This window comes from Natator depressus, chromosome 4 (assembly GCF_965152275.1).
Source record: "Natator depressus isolate rNatDep1 chromosome 4, rNatDep2.hap1, whole genome shotgun sequence".
Classification (NCBI taxonomy): Eukaryota; Metazoa; Chordata; order Testudines; family Cheloniidae; genus Natator; species Natator depressus.
This window is the reverse complement of record NC_134237.1, coordinates 31154728-31180831: the sequence shown is the minus strand read 5'-3', so window position 1 is coordinate 31180831 and position 26104 is coordinate 31154728. Positions and strand designations below refer to the sequence as shown.

The window sequence follows — 26104 nt, the reverse complement described above, 5'->3', positions numbered from 1 at the left end:
ATATACTAAGCTATACATTTAACTAACTAAAAAGAACCTCTCCAGAAATGGTAAATACTGTATATGTACAGTTCAGTTGAATTAAATTTGATACTGGATTTTTAACTTTTGCATTCCTGACTTGCAGTGACTTTCTGTGCAACTTCAACATAGTATCCACATAGATTTTTGCCTTTAATTTTCTTAGTATTTTCTTTAAAATTAAGAATTATGCTTGAAGTGGCATAAGCACTTAAACTGTCCCAGTTACTGAAGAGGGCATACCTTTTTAACTGCCTTTCATATTTACAGTGCCATACATGCATAACGTAAACTGTTCGAAAGCCTTACAGTAGCATAAAGTTTTTACGGCCCAGAGAGCCCTTAAGCTCCTCATAACAGGATAAGTGCCTATGCCACCTCAAATCCTTCACATGACATAAACATTAGGCATAAGCACCTAAACTGCTAAATGCATACAATACATCGATAAGTGCTTTAAGTCCTTAAGGCTGAATTGTACCTATTGCCTTTCATTGAAAAATGTTCACTTGGTACATTAGGATCACATTTAATAGATGTCCATACGGGGGGGGTGGGAAGGGGAAGCAGATATGCCCAGTGCTCTTCTCAATAAGTGTGAATACCCACATCTTGCTGAATGTCCTACCGCAAGGAACAATTTCCTGTTGTTCATAACTTCATTATCTAAACTGTTTGGTTTTTCATACTTGGCTATGTACTCTTCAATGAAGATTCATTGAATGCCAACTTTCAGATGTCCAAGATCAGTCATTTTTGAGTTATCTGTATGTATAAGTGGGATGGGAACTGTGATCATTTAATCAAACAAGGCTTTGGTTTTTTAATTTTCATGAAACTTAAAAGTGGCTGAGACGATTCTGCTCAGCCTTTTAAGCAAAGGAAAATTCAGCCCCAAACGTGAAGTTCTGTATAAGTTACATTTATGTGAAAATGGTCTTATCACTGAAACTTGAAATGCTATACAGCTTTAAATGTAATAGAAAATCAACCTTGACAAGGCCTTCAGCACATAACAAATGTGTTTTTTATCCCTTCTCTTTCTCTTGTAGCTGTATGCTATTCCTTGGTTTCTCACAATGTTTACACGTGAGTATATTTTTTTTCTTTGGTTAAATATCAACACTGTATGTTTAACTTCTCCCATTTTTCCATAGAATATACATTTCAGTTTAAAAGGGAAGAATATAGACCCTTCACTCCTAGATGGCTAGTTCAGATTCACCCCAGGTTAACTGGAGTCCACAGGGACTTTGGTTTTGTACACTGAAAACCAGTCTTTTCAGTTCCATGCATCTATGAGAAAACTGGCCTCTTCCAGCTTTTGGGAGGGAGGAACCTCCCATTTCAGAGATCTGTTACATGTTCCAGGCTTCCCCTAGTTGTAATTTGTATCCTCCATGAACTTATTTAATTATTTTTGAACCAAGTTATACATCCCAATATCCATGGCAATGAATTCACTGCATTATGTCAAGAAGTACTGCCCTATGTTTGTTTTAAAGCTTCTGCCTACTAATTTAATCAGGTGATCCCTCGTTTTGTTTTATGTGAAGAGGTAACACTTCCCTATTCACTTTCTCCATACTGTTCCTGATTTTATAGACCTCTGTTGTGTCATACTCTATATAGATTCCATGGCAACTGGTACTTTTTCTTATTCCTGAAACCAGGGATCAGTACTGAAGGAGGAAGCCCTTACGTAGACAGAAAATCTTCATATATAATTTGTCACATTTTAAAAAAAGTAGAGCCAATTTTTTGAGGTGAGAAAATGATAGTGACTTTGTTGGGTTAAAGGCCAGCATATGCAAATACACCTTAATTGTATAAACCAATACTTTACTATTGCACAGATCTGTTACTACCCTACCATGATTTTATGTTGTTCCTTGGACAAAAGGAGTATTGTACCTGAGTAAGGTTAAATGATAGATGATTCTATATGGAGATAATGCATTATTTCAATTGTAAAGTAGGAATAATCCATTATACTTCCTCTTCCCCTCTGAGATATGGTTTCCGATTTCATATCAGATGGCATTGGAGTTAATTAAAAAAATAATTGATCAGTTTTCCTATTAGGAAAAGAATGTAAGTTTTATATACTGATGAAATATCAGAGAGTTAAAGATTGCCTGTGCAATAAAGCAGTGTTGTCTATTGACTACTGTTGGTCCATTCAGTTAAACCTTTTGTGAGCATAGCAATTCTACCCATTTTTCCTGTATTCACAAATAGTTTTAAAAAAAGATTATTTAAGCATGCTGGATAGGATAAAGTCATCTGGAGTATTTTATGTGCAGATTGCCATTAGTCCTTTTTTTCCTGAAAGAAAAGGTTGTTCTTCGAGTGCTTGTTCACGTCCATTCCACATTAGGTGTGCGCGCGCTGCATTCACGAGCGTCAGAAACTTTTTCCCTTAGCAGCTCCTGGCCGGCCACCTGCGTGGTGCCACTGCACCTCGCATATATACGCCCGCCGGCCCGACCCCCTCCAGTTCCTTCTTATGGTCCGTGGCGGCACTGGAACAAGTTTTTTTTTTTTTTTTTTTTTTCTCTCTCTCTCGTAGAAGAGCAGTCCCTCAGCCTTTAGAGTAGCTGTTATCAGTTCGTTTACATATAGATTGTGAACACTTAAGTGATTAGGTGCTTGGAGGCCTCCAGCACCGGCCGGGGGGCATGTCACAAGCCCACGGCTTCAAAGCTTGTGCCACATGCCGCAAACCTATGCCAATTAGTGACCCCCACGACTCATGTCTACGTTGCCTGGGGGACGGACATCAAACTGAAAGGTGTAGGATTAGCAAGGCGTTCAAGCCAAGGACAAGGAAAGAAAGAGACTTTCGCCTAAAACAACTGTTGATGGAGGTCGCACTTCAGCCGCCGGGCCCGGAGCGCCTAACACTGGCTCAGGCTTCCTTGGTGCGTAGTGCCCTGGAGCCGTCAGGAGACCCAGCACTGGCGAAGCAACGTAAACTGTTGGCCCCGGAGTGCCAGGCTAGGCCCCGGCATTGATCGTCCTCCCCGGTGCGGCCCCCGGCGCAGCCTAAAGGAAGGCGTGGTCGTTCCCCGCACAGGAGGCTGGTGCCTCCCAAGGCACCGAGCACTGACAAGAGCGGGAAGGCCGCGGTACTGGCGCTGACACAGGCGGTTCCGGCGGCACAAGCCCCACTGAGCCCAGACCTAAGTGAGCTCAGTGCGGACAATGGGCTCAAGGGCATAACAGATCAGCCCTCTACGCGTGGCACCTTTGAGGCCGCAAAGAACCTCATCGAGCATTCGGTGGCGAGCCCCCTCCTGTATGGGGAGAACCCTCTGGCACCCATTCCTCGGGCACCGTCGAGGGGTAGGCCGGCAACGGTGTGCCGCTCGAAGACACCGTCACGGCACTGCTCCTGCAGTTGGTCCTGGTCGAGCTCCGACTCCGCAGACTCTCACTTGTCAGTGGCCCAGAAGGAGGTTGCAGCACCGTCAGTGGATCAACGTGAAGAAGCGCCAGGAAGGGCACACCGCTCTCCGGCACCACCCAGAGACCAGCCCCAGGAGGAGTTGAGACTGCCCTCGCCAGAGGTCTCCCACAGATGGTCCCAGTCCAGGGAACGCCGGTCCCAGTCCAGATCCCAGTCCCGGGGGTACCAGTACTGCTCCTGATCCTGCTCAGCCAGGAGCCACTCGTTCTCCCACCGGCGCAGATCGTTGGCACGGCCATGGCCTTCGCGATCAGCGTCGCCACAGTCCGGTGCCGGCTCCGGCCGCTATAGCTACCTGTACCGGGGCCCGGACAGCAGAGACCCTCAGGGGAGCTGGTAAGCTCAATGGGGGCCGCCAGGCCATTGGCCCTTCTGGACCCCCTGGGCCTATCAGGAGCACCAAGGGGCCCCGTCCAGGGCAAGTGATTTGGTGCAGCGGTCCCGGTCCCCGCACCGACGCCAGACAATGCCGGGGGCAACAGTATCCAGGCCTCCAGCATCTCCCTAGCGTAGACCGGAGAGTCTGACTCCGAGCCCGGTGCTGTCCCATGGACTCCCGCCCCAGCCTGAGCTGGGGGCCCCTGCCCCAGGAGATGGGGAGCAGGAGGACTAACCAGAGGGGATCGAGCAGCAGCTAACCTCCTCGTCTTCCCCCGATGAGGCAATGGCCAGTACAGAGGTATCTGTCAATAGACCATAGAGCCCACCAGGAACTTCTGTGCAGAGTTGCCCAAAATTTGGGGTTGCAGGCCGAGGAGATGGTTGAGCAGGAGGACCCATGGTGGACATTTTGATCCCCAAAGGGCCATCCAGAATAGCACTCCCGCTCATTAAGACCATTCAGTCTAACTATAAGACTATATGGCAGACCCCGGCCTCCAGCGCTCCAACGGCTAAAGGAGTGGAGCATAAATACTTTGCCCCATCTAAGGACTATGAGTTCCTGTTCTGCCACAGGAGTCCCATGCTCCCTAGTGGTTTCGGCGGTGAACGAAAGGGAGCGCCATGGACAGCAGGCCTCGGCCCCTAAGGCCAAGGAGGTAAAACCCCTGGACCTTTTTGGTAGAAAGGTGTACTCATCTGGGGGCCTTCAGTTAAGGATTGCTAACCAGCAGGCCATCCTCAACAGGCACAATTTCAACTTCTGAGCGGCTGTGGGGAAGTTTAAGGACAACCTCCCGCAAGGTTCCCAACAGGAATTCACGGCCCTGGTGGACGAAGGCAAGGCAGTAGCCAAGACCTCTCTCCAGGCCTCCCTGGATTCGGCAGACACGGCGGCTAGAACAATCCCCTCAGGGGTGGTCATGAGGCGCTCTGCGTGGCTCCAGGAGTCAGGCTGCCCCACGAGGTCCAGAATACGCGAGGCTACATATTCGAAGGGTCTGGGCTCTTCTCAGACCAGACAGACGCGAGGCTGCATAGCCTCAAGGACTCGCGGGCTACGCTCAAGTCGCTGGGTATGCACACCCCAGCGACCCAGAGGAAGCCCTTTAAGCCATAGCCCCCCCCTCAACGCCAGTACCAGCCTGGCCATAGGCATGAGCCTTACCGTAGGCGAGGCAGGGATAACAGGCGATGGCGCAACAACAATAATAACAATAATGCGCCGGGCCAGAACCAAGGCCAGCACAAACCCTAGCCGGGCACTAAGCCAGGCTTTTGAAGGTGTGCTCGACGACAGCATACCAGACCAGTCACCGGATCCATCCCTTTGTTTCCTGAACTGCCTGTCCCGTTTCTCCCATGCATGGTCCACCATTACGTAGGACCGTTGGGTCTTACGCACGGTGCGGAACGGGTACTCGCTGCAGTTTGCCTTCCTCCTCCCCTCCGACCCCCCCTTCCCTGTCCCTCTTCAGGGACACCTCTCACGAGCATCTCCTAGAGGAGGAAGTCCGCTCGCTGCTATGGGTGGGGGCGGTAGAGGCAGTGCCTCACGGCCTAAGGGGAAAAGGGTTCTACTCCCGATACTTCCTCATCCCCAAGGCCAAAGGGGGCCTTCGCCCAATCCTAAACCTGCACGGGCTCAACAAATTCCTGGTCAAGGCCTGGTTCCACATGGTCTCTCTGGGCACCATCATCCGTTCCCTGGATCCGGGGGACTGATAAGCCGCCCTCGAAGTGAAGGACGCATACTGTCATATCGCCATTTTCCCAGCACATCGGCGGTTCCTACGCTTCACCGTGGGCCAAGAACATTATCAGTTCTCCCGTTCGGTCTAGCCCCAAGCGTGTTCACGAAGTGCATGGCGGTGGTGGTGGCCTTCTTACGGAGGCAGAGAATCCGGGTGTACCCGTACCTTGACGATTGGCTCCTGGCGGGCCAATCCGAGGTGGAGGTGCAGGGCCATGTGGAGGTGGCCCTGAGATTGTTCCGCGAGCTGGGGCTCCTGGTCAACGTCCCCAAGTCCACGCTCGTACTCACGCAGAGAGTGGAATTTGTAGGGGCGGTCCTGGACGGGGTGCAAGCCAGGGCAAACCTTCTGGTATCCCAATTCCGGGCTATCCAACAAGCAGTGGCCTCCCTGCGCCAGTTTCCAACAATAATGGCCAGGTGCTGCTGGTCCACATGGCAGCATGCACGCACGTGGTCAGGCATGCCAGACTGAGACTCAGGACTCTGCAGGCGTGGCTCACTCAGGTGTACCGCCCAGGCAGGGGCCCCCTGGACTTGGTAGTGACAGCCCCAAGGGATGTGCTGGACTCCCTGCTGTGGTGGCAGTCCCAACCTGTGGTTTGCAAAGGAAACCCCTTTGCTGCCCCACTTCCGGACCTGACGCTGGTGTGGATGGGGGGGCTCACCTGGAGGACCTCATGACGCTGGGGTTGTGGTCCGAGGCAGAGCGGTCGCTCCATTTCAACTTGAAGGAGCTCAGGGCGGTTCGTCTCACCTGCCAGATCTTTCACGCCACTCTGAGTGGTCACAGCATAACAGTTCTGACAGACAACACTACTGCCATGTTTTACATAAACAGGCAGGGCGGGGCTCCTTCCTCGCCACTCTGTCGCGAGGCTCTCCTCCTCTAGGACCTTTGCATAGCCCATGCGATTCACCTCGAGACGTCCTATCTCCCTGGGGTGCGAATGAGCTGGCGGACTCCCTCAGCAGGTTGTATCACATGCACGAGTGGATGCTCAGGGCGGACGTGGTGCTTTCACTCTTCTGCAGGTGGGGGTTTCCCCGGGTAGATCTGTTTGCCACCAGGGCCAATGCCCGGTGCCCATGGTTTTGCTCATTCCAGGGCCGCAGCCCGGGCTCACTTGCGGACACGTTTGCAATCCCGTGGAGAGGGGGCTTGATGTATGCCTTCTCCCAGCTCCCCTTGGTGCACAAGGTCCTACTCAAGGTGCGCAGGGACAGGGTGGCGGTGATCCTCATAGCCCCAGCTTGGGCCTGCCAACACTGGTACACATCGCTCCTAGAGCTGTCGGTGGAGGCCCCAGTAGTGCTGCCCCTACACCAGGGCCTCATTACACAGGACGGCGGGCGGCTTTTCTCCACCCCGACCTGCAGTCACTGCATCTGATGGCTTGGAGGCTCTGTGGCTAAATGCCCTGGAGAGCCAGTGCTCCCTTCCAGTGCAGCAGATTCTGCTTGGCAGTAGAAAGCCCTCTACCCAGGGTGGCCTACAAGGCCAAGTGGAAAAGGTTCTTGTGTTGGTGTGAATGCCGACAGGTGCAGCCGGGCCAGGCCCTGGTGCAAGCCATTCTGGAGTACCTCCTGCATCTCAAGCAGCAAGGGCTAGCCCCGACTTCACTCAGAGTGCACCTGGCAGCCATCTCCGCCTTCCATCCAGGGTTCTCGGGGGGCTCGGTGTTTTCCCACCCAATGGTGGGGCGGTTCCTTAAAGGGTTGGAGAGGGTGTTCCCGTACTCCCACCCCCCAGTCCCTCCATGGAACCTTAACCTGGTCCTTTCTTAACTCATGGGACCCCCTTTCGAGTCCCTCACTACCTGTTTCTCTCCTCCACCTTTCTTGGAAGGTGACGTTTATGGTTGCCATTACCTTGGCCAGAAGGGTGTCCGAACTGACGGCCCTCACCTCTGAGCCACCATATACAGTATTTCACAAGGACAAGGTGCAGCTCCGGCCGCACCCCAAGTTCCTCCCTAAGGTGGTCTCCCAATTCCATCTGGGCCAGGACATTTGTCTGCCGGTGTTCTTCCCGAAACCCCATACGGACCTGAGTCACTGCAGCTAGTGCACCCTGGATGTGCGTCGAGTGCTGGCGTTCTATTTTGAGCGCACCAAACCCTTTCACAAATCCGCACAGCTGTTTGTGGCTGTAGCCGAGAGGGTAAAAGGCCTCCCAGTGACAGCGCAGCAGTTTTCATCTTGGATTACAAGCTGCATCCAGGCGTGCTATGAGCTCGCAGGTGTTCCGGCCCCGGCGGTCACGGCCCACTCGACCAGGGCGCAGGCGGCTTCCACGGCATTCCTGGCACAGGTCCTGATCCAGGAGATCTGCAGAGCAGCCACCTGGTCCTCGGTGAACACCTTCATGACCCACTATGTGGTCAACCAGCAGGCCAGAGACGCGGCAGTTGGCAGAGCGGTCCTCCGAGCAGTTGTTCCATGACTCCTACCCTCCTCCAGAGGTAAGCTTGTAATTCACCTAATGTGGAATGGACGTGAACAAGCAGTCGAAGAAGAAAAAAACATTACTTACTTTCTCGTAACTGTTGTTCTTCAAGATGTGTTATTCACATCCATTCCACCACCCACCCTCCTACCCCTCTGTCGGAGTCGCTGGCAAGAAGGAACTGGAGGGGGTCGGGCCGGCGGGGGTATATATGCACGGCGCAGTGGCGCCACTCGGGGGGTCCACCGGCCCGACGGGAGCCGCTAAGGGGAAAAGTTTCCAACACTCGTGCACGCAGTGTGCACACACCTAATGTGGAATGGACGTGAACAATACATCTTGAAGAATAACAGTTACGAGAAAGTAAGTAACCGTTTGTTTTCAAAGGAGAAAAATCCCTTCTGAAAGCTCAATCAGCTAAGAAGCATTGCATACATTTGTTTTTCACTCTCACCCTTCCCCCCACCTCCAGTAGTATACTCATGCATAATTACAGATTGTTCCAAAAGAGAAAGAAATATCACTAAAGTGTGTACTTAGCACCAGAAAAGAAAATAATCCACAGAAGTAGATATTTAATATTGAAACAAAGTGTTGATTGCCATAGGGAGTAATAAATATACATATGAAAACAAATCTGAGGCTAAGCAAGTTTAGTCTCGTTTGTTCCCAAATTAAAAAGCAGTAACTTTGAGGCAACAATAAAACTTATAGAAGGTTAGTCATGTATATTTTTAAACCTTAACATTGTGTGTTATAATTAATATTTTGTTGCCCGTGCCACCTTGCAGATGTCTTTCCACTGCACAAGATTTTTCATCTGTGGGATACATTACTGCTTGGCAATTCTTCCTTCCCATTCTGTATTGGAGTGGCTATTCTGCAACAGCTGCGGGACCGGCTTCTGGCTAATGGATTCAATGAATGCATTCTGCTCTTTTCAGATTTACCAGGTATATAAATGGCAATTTTTTTTTCTTTTCTGGTGTCCTATTTTTAAGCATTCTGTTGAACATATTTATGTTTATGTCAAATATTTTATAGGTTTGGAAAATTAGGCTTATGTGAACCTATGATAGTGTTTGGGGCCTGGATCACAGCCCACTGAAGTCAAGAAAGTCTCCATTGTCTTCACTGGTGCTTGGGTAACGTCCATTATCAGGGTTCAAGTAAAGCATGGAGAACTCAATCAACTTTAGAATAATTTAAAATAATTAATGAATTGAAAAATTTGAATCACTGGTTGACATACCACAAACAGGAAGTGGTGCAGTTAGTCAAATTGATCCTCAATGAATTACTCGTTCAGATTTGCTCCGTATGCTATTACTATGGTTATCTCATTATATGATGATAGCTCTATCCTTCCCTATCCTTCTCTATCCCTTGGGAGTACATTTCTTGCTACAGAAGCAGTCACTAGAGCAGAAATACAAAAAGTTGTTTAAAAGCCAATAAAGAAGCACTGTTTAAAGCAGTCTGCACTTGAAATTCAAAACTTATAAGAGACTGTTTACATAAAAGGTTTCAGAGTAGCAGCCGTGTTAGTCTGTATTTGCAAAAAGAAAAGGAGTACGTGTGACACCTTAGAGACTAACAAATTTATTTGAGCATAAGCTTTCGTGAGCTACAGCCATAAAAGTGCAGGCTGCTTCAGGTTCCTTTAGCCACTGGTCAGCAACTCTGCCATCTTATTCAGTGGATACTGATGTGACTTAGCTCTGTACAAACTTGTGTCTCCTGAAAATATAATAGTCCAGCATGAGGCTTCAACCTTACTTGTGAGCAAAAGCGTTACTGGTTAATAAAAAAACATTTGAATTAAATAAGCTTAAGTAGACTGGAAGATGCATTTCCATGCACTTGTGTTTAATCAACATTCAGATAGCTCACTGAACATGTAAAACACTACACTTCATAATTATACATTGTTATTTCTTTGGCACAGCAATTTGCTTTAATAGCATCACCCCAATTTTACCACTATGTTCAGTGGTAAAAGAAAAAACAAACCTTTTTTGATTCAGCAAGACACACACAAGTTAAAACTAAATAATCTTGTCTCCATAATCAGTCATTTCTAGACTCCCCTCCTTCCTTATTCAGTAAAATATATTTTATTGTTGATTCTCTGTTAATTTTGTCATATATACCCCAGTCCTATAAACAGAAACATGCTTAAAACTTTACTACTGTGAGTAAATTAAATCAGTGGGACTACCCCCAGTAATAAGATTAAGCAAATTCATAAGTATTTACAGGATCAGGGCTTTAAGATGCTAAACTTCTCAAAACAGGGAGCTGCAGGTTAAATAAAAATTGTGGGTTCTTTTTTTTGTAAAGAAACAAGAACAAAATGAGATTTTATGTAAACCTTAATTTAATTTGATATCCTGTTCCATATTGTATTTTAATTTCCTTCTGCATTCTTGGTCAATTCAAATGCCTTTCTTAAAGTTCAAGAATATCCTTTGAAGTTCTGGAAGGTGTGGGCCAGTTCAGAGGATCTCCTTCTCCCATTCCATGGCTGTTTGGCTAAATGCTTTGGCTAGAGCTCAGTTGAAAAATATTATAGTTATTTTCTTGCCCAGGTCATTTCTCCTGATTTATTTCCCTGAGTGTATCTTAATTATGTAGTTCAATTAATCTTAAGCCAAATAAATTGTTTTTATGTTCTTATAGGTGTACTGTACATTGTAGTAGCATTGTGTATGAATAAGAAGTTATTAGCTTTCATAGTGCTGTAGACTTGAAATATGCTTATGACTCTTTTTATGATAACCATTTTCAAATTATAGAGTATTGTAAGGAATTTTGAAGATTTAAAGTACGATATACTGAAGTATTGTTTAATCTTATGGTGTATGACCCTGAAATTATTTAGGATTATTGTGATTTATTTTGTGTGGTGCAAGAGTTCCAGAAACCATAAATATGTCATGTTCAAAGCACTTTCAAAACGTTATTAATTTTATAATAAAATATTTGATACGTCAAGTAAGAACGCTGTCCACCACACCCTGTGTTAGAACACATTAAATGTAGACCACACCAGGAATTACTAGTTGGCTTTCTATTCAGAGAAATAGTGAGTCACCAATGTATGTATACTGAAAAAAAAGAGAGACACTATATGAAATATCTGACCCTGTTTTTTGAAGATTGAAAACACATATTTAGAACCATAATATGTGAAGAGCTCCATTGATAGTAACTGTTGCAGAAAATCGTTGGTGCTCCAAAGATGCCAGTAAGAGTGCTTCTGACCTTTCTTAATGACCTGCATCACAGAATGGGGTACATTCAACAAATATCTTTACAGTTCTTTTGTTTACACCGTCTTAGCTGCTTATTTATGAAAACATGTCTATTTGCATGTGTGTAATAGAATACAACTTCAACTTCAGCCATGTCTGCCCATACTTAATTTTGCCTCAAGCTGCCATGAATGCCCGTGAGCCTTGTCATAGTTCACTGACTGTCAATATGGTAATGTTAATAAATATTAATTATGACATACACTGCTTTTAGCGAGGTTATCACATTATACCAAGCTATTTGTTAACAGAGTTTTTTTTATTAATTTTTCCTATGTTACTGGAGGAATCAAATTGCAGTAGCATGATAATATGCTAGGTAATCTCTGAGAAGCATTTTAAAAGGAGGTATAGGTGATAACAAATGCAGGTTGTATGAGTTGGGGGTTTTGTGCCATAGAAAATATTGTAGGTAATAACACAGTATAGATCAGAGTTCTGACGTGAATTCAAAATGCAACCCAAATTGGCGTCTTGGAAAAAAAACAGTAAGATAATCATAAAGTAAGACAATATCAGCATTATTTGGAAATAAAATACACCATTAGTGTAGCTAAAAGTGAAATAATCAATATCTTCTCTTAACATATAATGATTATGGTTATATGTCTGACTTTCCTACATAAATCTTATTTTTGGTTTAAAGGAGTAGCCTGATTATGCTCTTAGTCATCTGTATGCCCCAAGCAGGGTTTTCACTATTTTGATTGAAATACCCTTTATGCCATGGCTGAAATTTTTCTGAGACTAATTCATAGACAGCTTTCACCTAAAACTGCGTCACTCTGAGAAAAAAATTACACTGTTGAAAACATCTGCAATAATTTCTAAAATCAGTTGTTACTCAGCAGCCTAAAATTCCTGTGGTTTTAAATTTGCTGCATACCTGAATGGATTATCTCAGGCTGCCAGTGAAAATGACTTGTTTTCCAGTCTAAGTCTATTTTATTGCTCCTCAAAATTGTAAGATTATAGTTTTTTAACATTTTCTTGTTTATAATTTAAATAAAAGCTCACTGACTTCTCAAAATCTGTATATTAATAACAAAGGGCCACATATTCTATCCGGTGCACTGGTAATTATATACTCACAGGGTTAGAAGGGACCTCAAGGGTCATCTAGTCTAACCCCCAAGAGCAGAAGCCACCTTCCCCAGGCCACTGAGTAATAATGCAGTTTCCATAGCTGTTTGGGAAAGTTAACAATGCCAGTAAAAGGAGGGGCATATGTAATGCCATCCTATGTGTGAGATGGGATCCCTGGGGCGCAATCTGGAACTGGGGTACTGCAGTGCCCTCTTAACTCTCCAGCCTGGGCTGTCTCTCACAACGCTTTGCTAGTGACAAGCAGCAAACCCCTCCAGGTGCTGTTATCACTCAGTACAACGGGACGTGGAGCCCGACACACTGCTAAATTGCATGAATGCTCCCTGAACCACTCATGAATCATACAGTAAAAGGTACCAGCAAATCTCCCAAGCCCCCAGCCTTGCACCCCAGAACTGTACCATTTTGCCCTGGTTAGAAGCCTGACCAGTGTACGTTCATTACCCAGTCCGTCCCTACCTCCACGTGGAGGGGGACACACACTAGCTTTTGTAAACTGAGCTGAGATTTCCTAAGCACTTCAACCAAAACACACTGTTTTAGGTAAAATATAAAACAGATTTATTAACTACAGAAAGATAGCTTTTAAGTGATTATAGTGGTAGGCACAAAAGGTCAGAGATAATTATCAAAGAAACTGAAAGGTAAGCATGCAGTCTAAATCCTAACCCTGATTAGACTAAGCAGTATTCGGATCAAGCAGTTTTTCCTACACCTTAATACACAGGTTTTCCTTTTAACCTTGGGGCCAATCTTCAGTGTAGGTGGGGGAAAAGAAAGGTAAAAGCATGATGCCACTGTCCCCTATGATATATCCTCAGTCCAGGTGCCTGGAAAACACTAGCCCAGAAATGTCCTGGTGTGCTTTGCTGAGTCAGAGTTGAACAGTCCCCCATTGTGTGGTGCTTGTGCAACTCTCTTACAGAACTATAAATCCCTTGCTTACAACACCCCTTCTGTTTAATGGTGGTTTAACACCCACCTGCGTGTAGATCACTTCCTTTGTTGTCACTAGAGAACTAGCAGTGGACAGCTCCCAAATTTACAACATATTTCAATAACAATCATATAGCAAAGTTTCATGACTTCATACATGCTAACAATATACATATTTTAACAGAATAATGGATTTCAGCAGAGCATGACCTTTCATATGATATCTTACATAGCATGTTTCATATGAAATATTATACCCATATATAAATGATGGATATGGGCATTACAGGGTGCTACTCTGTGGTACAGCATGTCACCATATGATACTAGAAAATTATCTTGAAAACTTTTTACAAAGGCAGTGACTTTCTTGATGTGTTGGCTGTGTGTTTTTTCCTATGATGGACAGTGCTTGGTATTTTCTGGGAGATCTCTTTATACCTGAATTTAACAATCTGCCAAGAATAATTTTGGGGACAGAATATTCATCCAAAGTTATCAAACCATTTTATGCAATTTATATCACATGGCTTCATAGTAAAGTTAACCTTTATGAGCAAGAGAGAAACAGGCTAATTAAAAATACTTACTTTAATTTTGGAAACATACCACCAGTAAATCACATTTTAGGGTTTGATTTTCTTATTTGGTAATCCATCTTTGTAAATGCATTAAGTGTTTGTTTCTAACAGTCATTTAAAATTGACTCTATATGAAGGGAGTGTTTCCCCTGTAAAGGTTTAAAAAAAAGTCAGATTTCATCCCGCTATATTTTCTTCTAAAAATGACTGTTGCTCTTTTGTTTGTCTGTAAGCTTTCAGTTCTTGCAGCTGTCAAGCTGTTTATATCACATTACTCAAACAATACCTATAGTAAAACCATTAAGATGCCACAGCACTGAGAGAGCCTGTATTATGTAATATCACAGTTTGTTAAAGTTTTGAATCCTGCGTCTGACAGCACTGTACTCTAAGCTAAACTATCTGAACACAAATCTTACTAATGGAACCCATAATATTACAATGTTTACCTCAAGACAAGAAAAAATTAACATGTTGGAAATAGCCCTACACAAATATTTGGCATTGTTGTAAAGATAGGTGCTAGCCATATTCTTGACTAGGACAGTACATCTTTGTTGTCAAAACACATTTCATTGGCCCATGAATTCCTTGTCTTGTAACCAACAAGCAGCATCCCAAGCTCATTGTTATCCATCCCCTTTTCCTATACTTGCATGCATGCATGTCTCGCATTTTGGGGAGACCTGTCTCCTACAGTTTCTGACAACTCTGTCAGTTTATCAGGGTTTCTCTCTCATTCTCTAACTTTCCATGCCTATAACTGTAGGTGGGACACAAACTAGTGCATCCGATGAAGTGAGCTGTAGCTCACGAAAACTTATGCTCAGATAAAATTGTTAGTCTCTAAGGTGCCACAAGTACTCCTTTTCTTTTTGCGAATACAGACTAACATGGCTGCTACTCTGAAACCTGTAGATATGAATATGCTGCTTAGTTCAAGGTGGACTTTTATTTTCTGAGCAAGTCAGTCATGTTATTGATAAGACTTGTAATTAACTTTAGTATTACAGTTTTGTAGGAGCAGCAAATTTGTGGCCAATCAATAGCCACTTCACATTCTTTGGTAACCTATGCAGTTTTAGCATAATAGTAATTTCCTCTTATGTTAGTAATTTGTATTACAAGTTTCTGACAAGATACAGATTTTTTTTTTGAACTATCTATAATGAGGTGCCAGTACCATGTATCCTGATTGGAATATCTAGCTTTAAAAGGATACTGACAAGGCTGGTACAATATATATAAAATTATATTAACTTGTTTAACTTTATGGGAATGTTTATGCATATTACGTTGTCTTTCTGTCTACTCTAATTCTTGCTTTCAGAAAGAGCATACAAATATGCAAAAGTCCTCTTCTCTTTTTGTGAGACTTGTGTAACACAGGTCCACGGGTTTCTTATTCATTCCAATAATGTAAGCACCAGAAAAACGTCAATTGACCAAAAAGCAAAGCCAACCTTTCAGCTGCAAACTTTGTTTTGTTTGTAGAATGTGAGAATTGGAGATTTAGAACAGTTCATTCCAGCACATCCAATGGTGTGTGTGCACAAGGAGACAGAGATAAGGTTGTACAGATAAACACAGCTTTGGCATTTGTCACTTCAGAGTGCTTAACTGTGAACCCTTAACATTGGTGTGATGGATTTGGAGTTGCCTGTAATTTATTACTACTGTATCTTGGCCAGGTTACTATTCTTTACTGCATATGCATATATTGAGTTATCTCACTAGCAGACACAAGGCCTAAAATTGAAGGGGGTGCACTCAGAGAGAGACCGAAGAAGGGGCAAAGGTTCAGCTAGCCCTGAATCATGACAATAGGTTATTCCTCCAGAAACTGAGTTATTCGAATATTAAAAATTTGTTGTAGTTAAAGCTGCTGACTGTTCAAAAATTGACTTACCATAGATGCACTACCAGTGGTGGTAAGGGTCGAATAAACACCTAGATAGATCTCACAGCTCTAAAAGAACCCAAATACTAAAAAAAACTATGGAAATTCTAAACCGAGGTTACATAAACAATTCTGACATGCACATTTTCACTGACGGAACCAGAACTAACTGCTAAAGATACTTGCACATCAGAGCTTGGGTCTGCTGGATGCACACCTTGAGGTGAGAATCTCTCCCTTTTGGTGAGCCACCTAACTTCTAATTCCCTGTCTCCCGGGACATGCTTTGCTCACCCCTATCCATGACCCATTCAGCTCTAACTGCGGAAGTCTGTCAAAGGCACAGACGGCTATCCAATGCCCAGCTCCCATTGAGTTTGTGGCAGATGAGTGTCTAACTTTCTTTTGTGCCTTTTGAAAATTTCCCCAATAACAATTAAGATATTAATTGTGAGGTAATTAAAATGCAATGCTCTAAGCAGCTAGTGTAGCTCTAGTTAATAACAGTGAAGATTATTAATGTTTTATATTACTAAATGCCTGTATATTGTAGAGAAATGTGCATATGTGAGAATTTTGAAGTTTGTAGAGTATTTAACTTTAAAGTTAGGGGTTGAAGGATCGTGACAGTATTTTTACCTTTTTTAAAAGGGCTTATTTCAACTTTTTATACTACATTTTTGAAAAATCTTTAAAAATTTCGTCCTTTAGATTCAGGGGCTAAGGGAAGAGGAGGTTAGAACAAGTCTTTTAATAATGAAGCCCTTGTAACACCTTAACTATGCAGTCACGACAGGCATCTCCGAAATAATGTTCCCAAGCTAAAGAAATTTGCCTCTTGTGCAAAACATTTTGCAAGGTGATTGTCACAGAGTTAGTGGGGCTATCCTGCTGTACCAAATGACTGTATACCTGTGAAGAAAAAAACAATTTTGGACTCTGTCAAATACATACACATACAGTAGCCATGGTATTATACTATACTTTGGTAGTTTCATATAAAAAATTAGATTGAAAATACCATAAGACAACAACAAACAATGCTGCATTCTTTATTTTTCCATTTCAAGAAGAAGAAACAGTCTGGATTGACATTTGTGGAAACATCTTGGTCCCACATATTCCCAGTACCTGTTTTGTGTTTGATGGCTTTGTTGAGATGCAAGTGGCAGGGGTGTTTATAAAGCAATTTATGAAGATTCATCACTGATAAATAATGGTATTTGTGAAACAGACTATGCATATCTGCCAATAATTCTTTTTTTATTGCTTGCTGGCAGAAATGGGGTGGGGAGCTGGCTTTGGTACAGGAGCAGAGCGATTTGTTAGTGCACACCTGCTCACCAAGGTTGTTCTGTAGTGTCAAAGCCTGCAAGATTGATGTAATTTTACCTGAAGCCGCAACTCCTTTAATTATTCACATCTTCTACTTGTAGCTACATGATGTTCATGCATCTCTATTTATAGCTTTCACTGTGATGGGATTAAAAAACAAAGGAAAAACACTAAAGAAACATCCATTATTTTATTCATATTTATTTGTGCTTTTGTTACTGTGTAGTTATTACTAGCAGAAGAAAATCACATGTATACTCTTTTTTCTAAAAGACAGCTCTAGCTAAAAGGTATATTCATTTTAAAGAGGTTGGTAGACAATAAACAAGGAAAAAGTCATTACATAGCTAGAGCCTTCTTTAAAACAGCTGTTGTTGAACGGGTTACATCTCTCCTGTTTTAATACTATCTCTGTATTTTCTTTACAGCAAAAGGAAGAATGTGTGAATAGATTGGGGCCCCTTAGGGGGCCACAAGCAGGTTACTAGCAATATTACCCATAAGGGGGAAGGATTGCAAGCCAAAATAGGAAAAGAACAGATTAAAGAATATTTAGATAAGTTAGATGTATTCAAGTCAGCAGGGCCTTTTGAAAGTCATCCTACGATATATAAGGAACTAGCTGAAACAATCAAACATTAGCAGTTATCTTTGAGAACTCAGGGAGAAGAGGTGAGGAGACTGGATTAGGGCAAACATAGGACCTACCTTTAGAAAGGGGAACAAAGAGGACACTGGGAATTACAGACCAGTCAGCCTAACTTTTGAAACCTGGAAGATACTGGAACAAATTGTTAAACAATCAGTTTCTAAGCACGTGGAGGATAATAGGGTTGTAAGGAATAGCCAACATAGATTTATCAAGAACAAATCATACGAAACCAACCTAATCTCCTTCTTTGATGGTGTTCCAGCATAGTGGATAGGGAGGAACCAGTAGACATGATATATCATGCTTTTTAGTAAGGCTTTTGATTCAGTCCCACATGACTTTCTCATAAACTAACCAGGGAAACTTGGTTTAGATGAAATTACTATAAAGTGGGTGCAGAGCTGGTTGAAAGAGTGTACTCCAAATAGTTATCAGTGGTTCATTATCAAACTGGGAACGTGTATTTAGTGGTATCCTTAAGGGGGTCAGTCCTGGTTCCAATATTTCAGTTAATTCCGCATTTCAGTTAATGACTTGGATAATGGAGTGGGTAGTATGCTTATAAAATTTGCAGATGACACCAAGCTTGGAGGGGTTGCAAGCACTTTGGAGGACAGGATTAGAATTCAAAACAACCTTGACAAATTGGAGAATTGGTCTGAAATCAACAAAGAAATTCAGTGAAGACAAATGCAAAGTACTTCATTTAAGAAGGAAAAATCAAATGAACAATTAGAAAATGGTGAATAACTGGCTGGGCAATAATATTGCTGAAAAAGATCTGGGGGTATAATAGATCACAAATTGAATATAAGTCAACATTGTAATGCAGTTGCATAAAAGGCAAACCATTATTTTGGGGTATATTAATAGGACACGGGAGGTAATTCTCCTACTGTACTTAGCACTGGTCAGGCCTCAACTGGAGTACTGTGTCCAATTCTGGGTGCCACACTTTAGGAAAGATGTGGACAAATTGGAGAGAGGAGAGCAACAAAATTGATAAAAGGTTTAGAAAACCTGATCTATGAGGAAAGGTTAAAAAAACTGGGCATGTTTAGTCTCGAGAGAAGAAAATTTAGGGGACACCAGAAAACAGTATTAAAATATGTTAAAGGCTGTTATAAAGAGGAAGGTAATCAAGTGTTTTCCAGGTGCACCGAAGACAGGACAAAAAGCAGTGGGCTTAATCTGCAACAAGGGAGATTTAGGTTAGGTATTTGGAAAAACTTTCTAACTATAAGGGAATTTGAGCTCTCGAATAGGCTTCTAAGGGAGGTTGTGGAATCCCCATCATTGGAGGTTTTTAAGGACAGGTTAGACGAACACCTGTCAAGGATGATCTAGGTTTACTTGTTGCTGCCTCAGCACAGGAAGCTGGAGTTGGTGACTTCTAAAGGTCCCTTCCAGCCCTGCAATTCTTACTCTATGAACATGCCACGTGGTGGTATTTAATTTCTCATTTTATGAATTATACATAGGAGTCAAAAATGTTTTGAAAGCATAACAAATAATTGTTGACTCAATAGATCCTTCTAATCCTATATGCTATTCATTAAATGCACAAAAGCCAGCATTTGGATAGTATTTTGTGTCGTGATATTAGTACTCTTAGACATACTTTTTTCACTTTAAGTAAGAGTGTTGTATCCTTAATACGAGTGTTGTATTATGTTGTATCCTTAATACAGATAGTCCAAGGAATTGCTGACACAATGGCAGTAATGAAGGAAAAGTTATAAAAATGTTGGCATGAAAAATTGAATTGAAATTAATAGCGTTTTGCATACTGTTCATATAGCCATATGTTGTACTATATTCAATTAAATGTGTACTGATTGCTTCTTTCTTGGTTTATTTCTCCACTGTGCACAAATGAATATATGAACTAGCAGCTATATGTGAGGTACTTATTTGGAAAAATATTTCAAGAAGAAAAAAGCAAAGTATCTTTATATGAAGGTGATTTCTACCTAATCTCAACATTTTCCTAGCTACTGCCTTCTAACATCTTCAGCAATCAGTTAGGCTAGGAAAAAAAGATGAACATAAATTTATCTGCTAGTAACCCACCCTAAAATAACATTGTGAAAGATAAATAATAAATGATTGTCAGTTTCAGTTACAATTATGACAGATATGTTTTTAATGGTGTACTTTTTAGACCAATATTTTCACGTGTAACTTGATTCAGAATGCCTGAGTTGCCATCTCCATTCTCAGTATAGCAGCTGGCAGCAGAACAAATCCGAGGTTGAGGATTTTGGTGTGCTCATCGTTTCCCTGCATCCTAATTTTTGAGCTCAATTATTTTTCTTCCTCAGAGAGAGAGAGAGAAGCAGTTCTAAACTCCTTTACTTCTTTTCATTCATTAATCGGGTTGAACAGCACACCAGACAGTGGAAAAAAAAGCCCCAAAATGCGGAGCCTCACTGATTGGTTCAGCCTGCAAGGATTTGGACTGATCTGGGGAGTCTTCCAGCCAGCTGGATTTTCCTGGGCCTACTTCCCAATTATGCACTAAGAGATCCATGTAGAATCCATGTCACAGCTCAGGTGACCCATACCAGTGGTATAGCAGCCCCTACTTGTCTTCGGCTAGAGACCTGATGTCTGGCTGGCATGAACTTTGTGATAGGCATGATGAGCTTTGAAACCATGCACACTCCCCATGTGCGCCTCTGTGCAGAGTAGAGTTAGACGGAAGTAGAATGTCCTGATGGCTAGTAGCTGAAGTAAGCGTCATCTAATATTTAGAATTTACAGATTTCCACACACAAGAACAGACATTCTGGATTTTTTTTTCTCCATTCCTTTCCAAGAAGGAGGGAAGTTTCTGAGATCCACTTGTGGAGCCTACAGACTCCCAAAAGTCAGTGAGAATATTTAAATATGAAGATTTAGCCTACCTTTATTAACTCTTTTCTAACACCCACCAGTTAAATCCAAAGAGACACCCCCCCCCCCCCGAGAAACTACTCCCAGTCCATTGGGCCATCACTTCCCAAGGGTCTGTACCCAGAAACATCCAGATATTAAATTTTTTTGCCACAAGCCGGCCTTTGAACTGTGTTCATTTCTGGACAATTTATAATTTACTTGGGGGCACAATCCTATGGTTGATTCCTTTGTTGTTTCTGGGCTAAACTAATCTCCTGTTCACATTTTTTTAAAAGAAGCAATTCCTCTTCTCCCAATGCTTTAGACAGAAAGACTGATGGCTCCTTAAGGGGAAAAAAATATTACTCTTCCCTCACAGCAATCCAGAACTAAGCATTCTGTATGCAGCTAAGAATCTGAATATATCTTTAGGCTCAGATCCCTTCCTCACCTACCAGCCAGAGCGAGAGATTTAAAAAATGAACAAAAAAAGGAGTAAGTCTGGTGACAGCTTTCATCCATGATGCATGAGACTTATGTCATCATGCCAGTCCATGAGAGAGGAAGAGCAAATGACCATTAACAAAGCAGTGGAGACAGACAACTGCACAAAATGTTCACAAATGCAGAAAGTAAGCTTAAAAAAAGAGGACATTGTTTTTTTTCTGGCCTTTCAGTTACAGTCCTCAAGTATTAGTAACAATAATAATAAGTAAAGAAATATCAGACTGAAATGTGATTTTTGTTTTAAATTGATTGTGTCCCTTTCATTATGTTACCTTAGTATTTTTGTATGGCATACGTAGGTAGCTTGTAATCGTTTATCTCTGTGCTGTCCTCTCTGTGGAAAGGTCACAAGATCAAGCTGTCTGACCTGTTCAACTCCTTTGCTTGCAGCATAGTGGTGTCCTTGGCCACATAAGTGTAAGGTGTTTGTGGGTGTGCGGGGGGAGGGGTGGCAGGACAGTAGTAGAATGCTTGTGAGAGAGAGGTCAAACCACAATCTTAACCTTAGCTTTTCTCCAAAATAAGTAGATGCAATTTATCTTGTCCACATTTCTTCTTGACATGTGTCCTCATCCCAAAGGAAAAGGTTTCTGAGATGGATTAAATTGTGCACAAAGACCTATTCAGTATAATTCTTCACTAAATAAATACCATTTATGACAGGATTTGCTTGAGTAATCGTTTGTTCAGCATGCTTTCTCTGTGAACAGTTAAAACCAAAAAAAACCAAAAAAATCTTCCATATGCAGTTGACCCAGGCATATTCCCTTAAGTTGGTGCTTTGTGTTTTTTGACATCCACTCAAAATGCAGACAGTTGGAGATTTACAAAGGTTGCTGTATTGTACTGAATCTCAGATATTCCATAAAGTTCATGTTGCATTACTGATATCAGTTATTTTTCACAAGCTTTTAAGACTTCAGTTTGTGAATAGAATATATGGCTTACTGGATGGAGTTATATTAATGACACAGTTTTGAGTTAGAGCAGCAATGCATGTCATCCATGCCTTCCAGACTTTATCAACCTAGAGAGATTAATGATTGGTTTTGTTAGAAAATATAGCAGCTAATTTGCCCGTGTTTACTTAAAAGATTAGTTTATCCAGCTCATCAAACCTTCAGGAAATAAATGTATTAACTAGGTATATTTAATGGTAGACAATAGCCTTTAGCAACTTTCCAGCCTAAAGAGGAGCCGCTAGGGGAGAAAGCTTGAGGTTATATTTTAATTTTGCCCCAAAAATAGGACAACAAATGTTTTGATTTGTGAAAGAAAGTTCTTACATCCTGATACAGAAGAAAAGCCATCCATCTTCTTTATGACAGAATGCCCTAAATGTGCTCGCCTCTTTCTGTGATAATATTCATTAGACATATTCATAAAAACTAGCCGTGTCCATATTATCCAGTTGTCACACTGAGGCATCCTTCTCACTTCAGATTGATTGATTGTGTTGACAGAGGAAGGAGGCAGTAGTTATGTCTGGAGAGGAGAATTGAGTATATAAGGTTCAAAAGGGGAACAAAATAGTAAAATAAGGTTTAGGAAAATAAGTAAAATATTTTTGTGGGCTTAGTATTTTTTGAATGTGTAGCAAAATGCCTGCTGTGTGTGTTAGATCATTTATATTTGGAAGTGGGAATGACATTCAACATATAATGTTAGCACACACAAAAAGGTCTCTCTCTTTTAATGACCAAATTATTTTCATAAATGTAAAACTCTAGTAAATTTAGGAGACAAAAAAGTTTTTAATGTAGAGTAGTGGCTACTCTACATTAAAGGGCAGTCAATTCCTTTTTACTAGAAGGTTGCTGGTTTATTGTAAAAAATTAAAATGTAGGGAGGAGATGGCCATTGCTACAGGCCAACATTTCCAAAAGTGACTTGTGATTTTTTTTGAGTGCCTCAATTTTTAGATGCCCATCTTTTGAGACTTCTTGTAGGGGCTCAGTTTTCAGAGAGTGGGTGTTTAGCAGCTCCCTTAAGATGTCTCCAGATGTACACCAAATATGTAGGCAACCAAAATCACTTGTCACTTTTGAAAATCTCAGCCCAAATGTCAAATATTTTCATGCCGGTTTAAAATTCCTCTCCTTCCTTGACTTCTTTGTTTTAACAGCTTTGGGGTATATGTAGACTCTTATGTCCTCCCACAATTCTCTCTGTTTTACTTGGGCACTGTTGGAGGTGGAGGTGCTCAGATGCCTTTTTACACTTGCTAAGGCATCCTACTTTTATCTCCCTTCACACACAAGTATTGCTGAAGTTTTCCTAACAGTCGTGTAAAATATGCCAAGAATCCCAGGTGCAGAGGATATAATTCATGATAGAATCAGGTTGGAACTGTCTCCCTACGGAAAAATAAGAGGTTGTAAACATGTCAGAGAATTTAGTTGAAGTTCTCATCTCCATACAAATAAAGTGAGCCTTTTAAAATGTGAGCAAAATCTGTGTAATATCAACGACTTGGAACCTGTATTTTGAGCCATAGAGTTGGTGAAGTTTTGCAAACTTTGCTTAAATCAGAAAAGCCTGCATTAGTTTTGCCACTTTCTCAGATTTTCCTGGAAGATATTACTAAACAGAAACTTTTTACCAAGTCACCTGTAAAATGAAAAATTAGTAATTAAATTGACTAGTAATACATTATATAAAAGAGCACATTTTGTTGTCAAAGAACTTGACATACAATACCCCTGAGAAGAATGATCCTGCATGGAAACCCTTGAGTTGGAAGAACGGAGGCTGTGATTTTATCCATGGCCACAGCAGGATGCTTGTTAGAGCTGGCATTAGAACCCAGGAATTCTTAGCTCCCAGCTTGTACTCATTAAGTCCCTCAGTCAAGAAAGCATTTTAGCACAATGACTTTAAAGGGACTTAAGCGTGTGCTTAAAAGTTAAGTACTTTTCCTGAATAAGGATGGCTTCCTGAATAGACCAAGTCTTTCTCTTTAAACATCAAAAAAAAAATTGGAGTAAGTAGTCCTGTCTAACTAAAATATTCTACCTTAAGTTCCAGCCTAAACTTGGTAGTGTCATAATGAATTGCTGTCCATCCCAGAGATATCTAGAACTGATACATCCAGTGCCGGTCGTACTTATGTCATGTCTTGTGCACTCTTATAAGATGAAGGTTATGGTAATTCTACACACTTGTTAATTTGTCCCGTTTATGAGACTGAAGGTCTGGTGAAACAAATCAACTGGTCCTTTTGCTGTGCTCAAGAAACCATATACTCTTATTAACTGCTTTGGTCAGAACTGCAACACCCTTGCTTTCAAAACATACGTAGCCCTGATGTTATCACTTCTGAAATGATGTTTGTCATAGGATCACTTTTGGTTACACATTTCTTCATTCTGCTTTGATAATTTGCAACTGGTGATAGCTTATTTTATATTTTAAAACATTCCCAAGTTCAGTCATGTTGTGTCATGTACTTCAACCAGCATGCTGCCCTGTGAGCTGCAGCCATTTTTGGATTGAATTCAAAGTAAGACTAAGACAAATCCATTTTGTGTGCCATCAAGCACGAAATAATGTTGAGATTTCCTGTTTTCCAGTAGACAGCATATAATTTTGTCAAAAATAGCAGGCAACACAAAGTTCAAATTCAAGTTCAAAGTCAAGTTTCACTGGACTCTTTCAATCTGGGAAGTAATAGCTTTTAACAACTGTAACCATGACAAAGAGGGCATTGATTTTTGGACCAGCTGAAAGTTCATGCATCATGTAAATAGATGTTACTTGACTTGCTTTCCATTGTACATCTACATTTATGAGCATTTTGGTTTACAGTATGCCAACAAATTTTACTGAAGTATCTTTACTATATAAGTAATTCTATTAATCTATTAAAATATCCCTATAGCTTCAGTTGGTTATGGTACTTTTTCACTTCCTGTCTTAAACAGTTGTATAAATGTAACTTTGCTGCCACTTTACATTCCTGAGGTGGCGGCATTTCAGTGGTGGATAAAATTAATCCCTATATAATTTGTCTGTAAAGTCTCTTGGATGTCTTTTGAATAAAAATTAACTAAATAGTTACTAAAAATTGAAGATATGTTTTCAGCAGTTGTTTCACTCGTCTAACTTTCTGATTTTACTAACTTTCACATCTGGGTTTTTGCTTGTTTTTCAATCCTTGGTCAGAAATTGACATTGAACGTTGTGTCCGTGAATCAGTCAACCTTTTTTGCTGGACCCCTAAGAGTGCAACATATAGGCAACATGCACAGCCTCCAAAGCAAGCCAGTGAGGGCAATGGCTCAAGAGGTTCAATGTCCTGCTTCACAACAGATTATCAGGATGCACCTAAAAGTGACCTGGTGAGTGTTTTAGGATTATGCTTTCCTGGCTTCTTGAGAACAAGGTGTAGTGTTAAGGGTAACATTACAAAAAAAAACTTTATTAAGAAAATCACACCTTTGTTGTTGTTATTATCTGTTGTTATATTGTAATTCAGGTTTGGCTTCTTTTAATGCAGTACTGTATTATTATTCATTAATAAACATGTATATTGTTAGCTCCTAAAGACCTCAAATATGTTGGGATCTCATTGTGCTAGTCATTATGTATACACATAATAAGTGACAGTCCCTGCCCCTAAGAATTTGCGGTCTAAAATACAGAATCTTTAAATGTAATATTTTAAAATGCCTTAGATCTTCCTAAAATAGGTTTTCTGGAAAAGGTGTATTATGAAGGTCTTATGTTCATCATACAAGATTGGCAGTATTACAACTTGTGAGTTAGTGAAACTAGAAATGAGTTGCACCGATTATCCTAACCAACTGACAAG

At 41.8% G+C, this 26104-nt stretch overlaps 1 protein-coding gene across 1 annotated transcript in view; it reads left to right on the top strand.

Moving 5' to 3' along the window:
- TBCK (TBC1 domain containing kinase) overlaps positions 1-26104 on the top strand; it is a 186959-nt gene that overhangs the window by 101934 nt on the left and 58921 nt on the right. The window contains exons 21-23 of the mRNA XM_074950710.1: positions 1074-1110; positions 8868-9029; positions 25456-25631. Of these exons, the coding sequence (XP_074806811.1) occupies positions 1074-1110; positions 8868-9029; positions 25456-25631 (375 nt within the window). The remainder of the gene's footprint in view (positions 1-1073; positions 1111-8867; positions 9030-25455; positions 25632-26104) is intronic.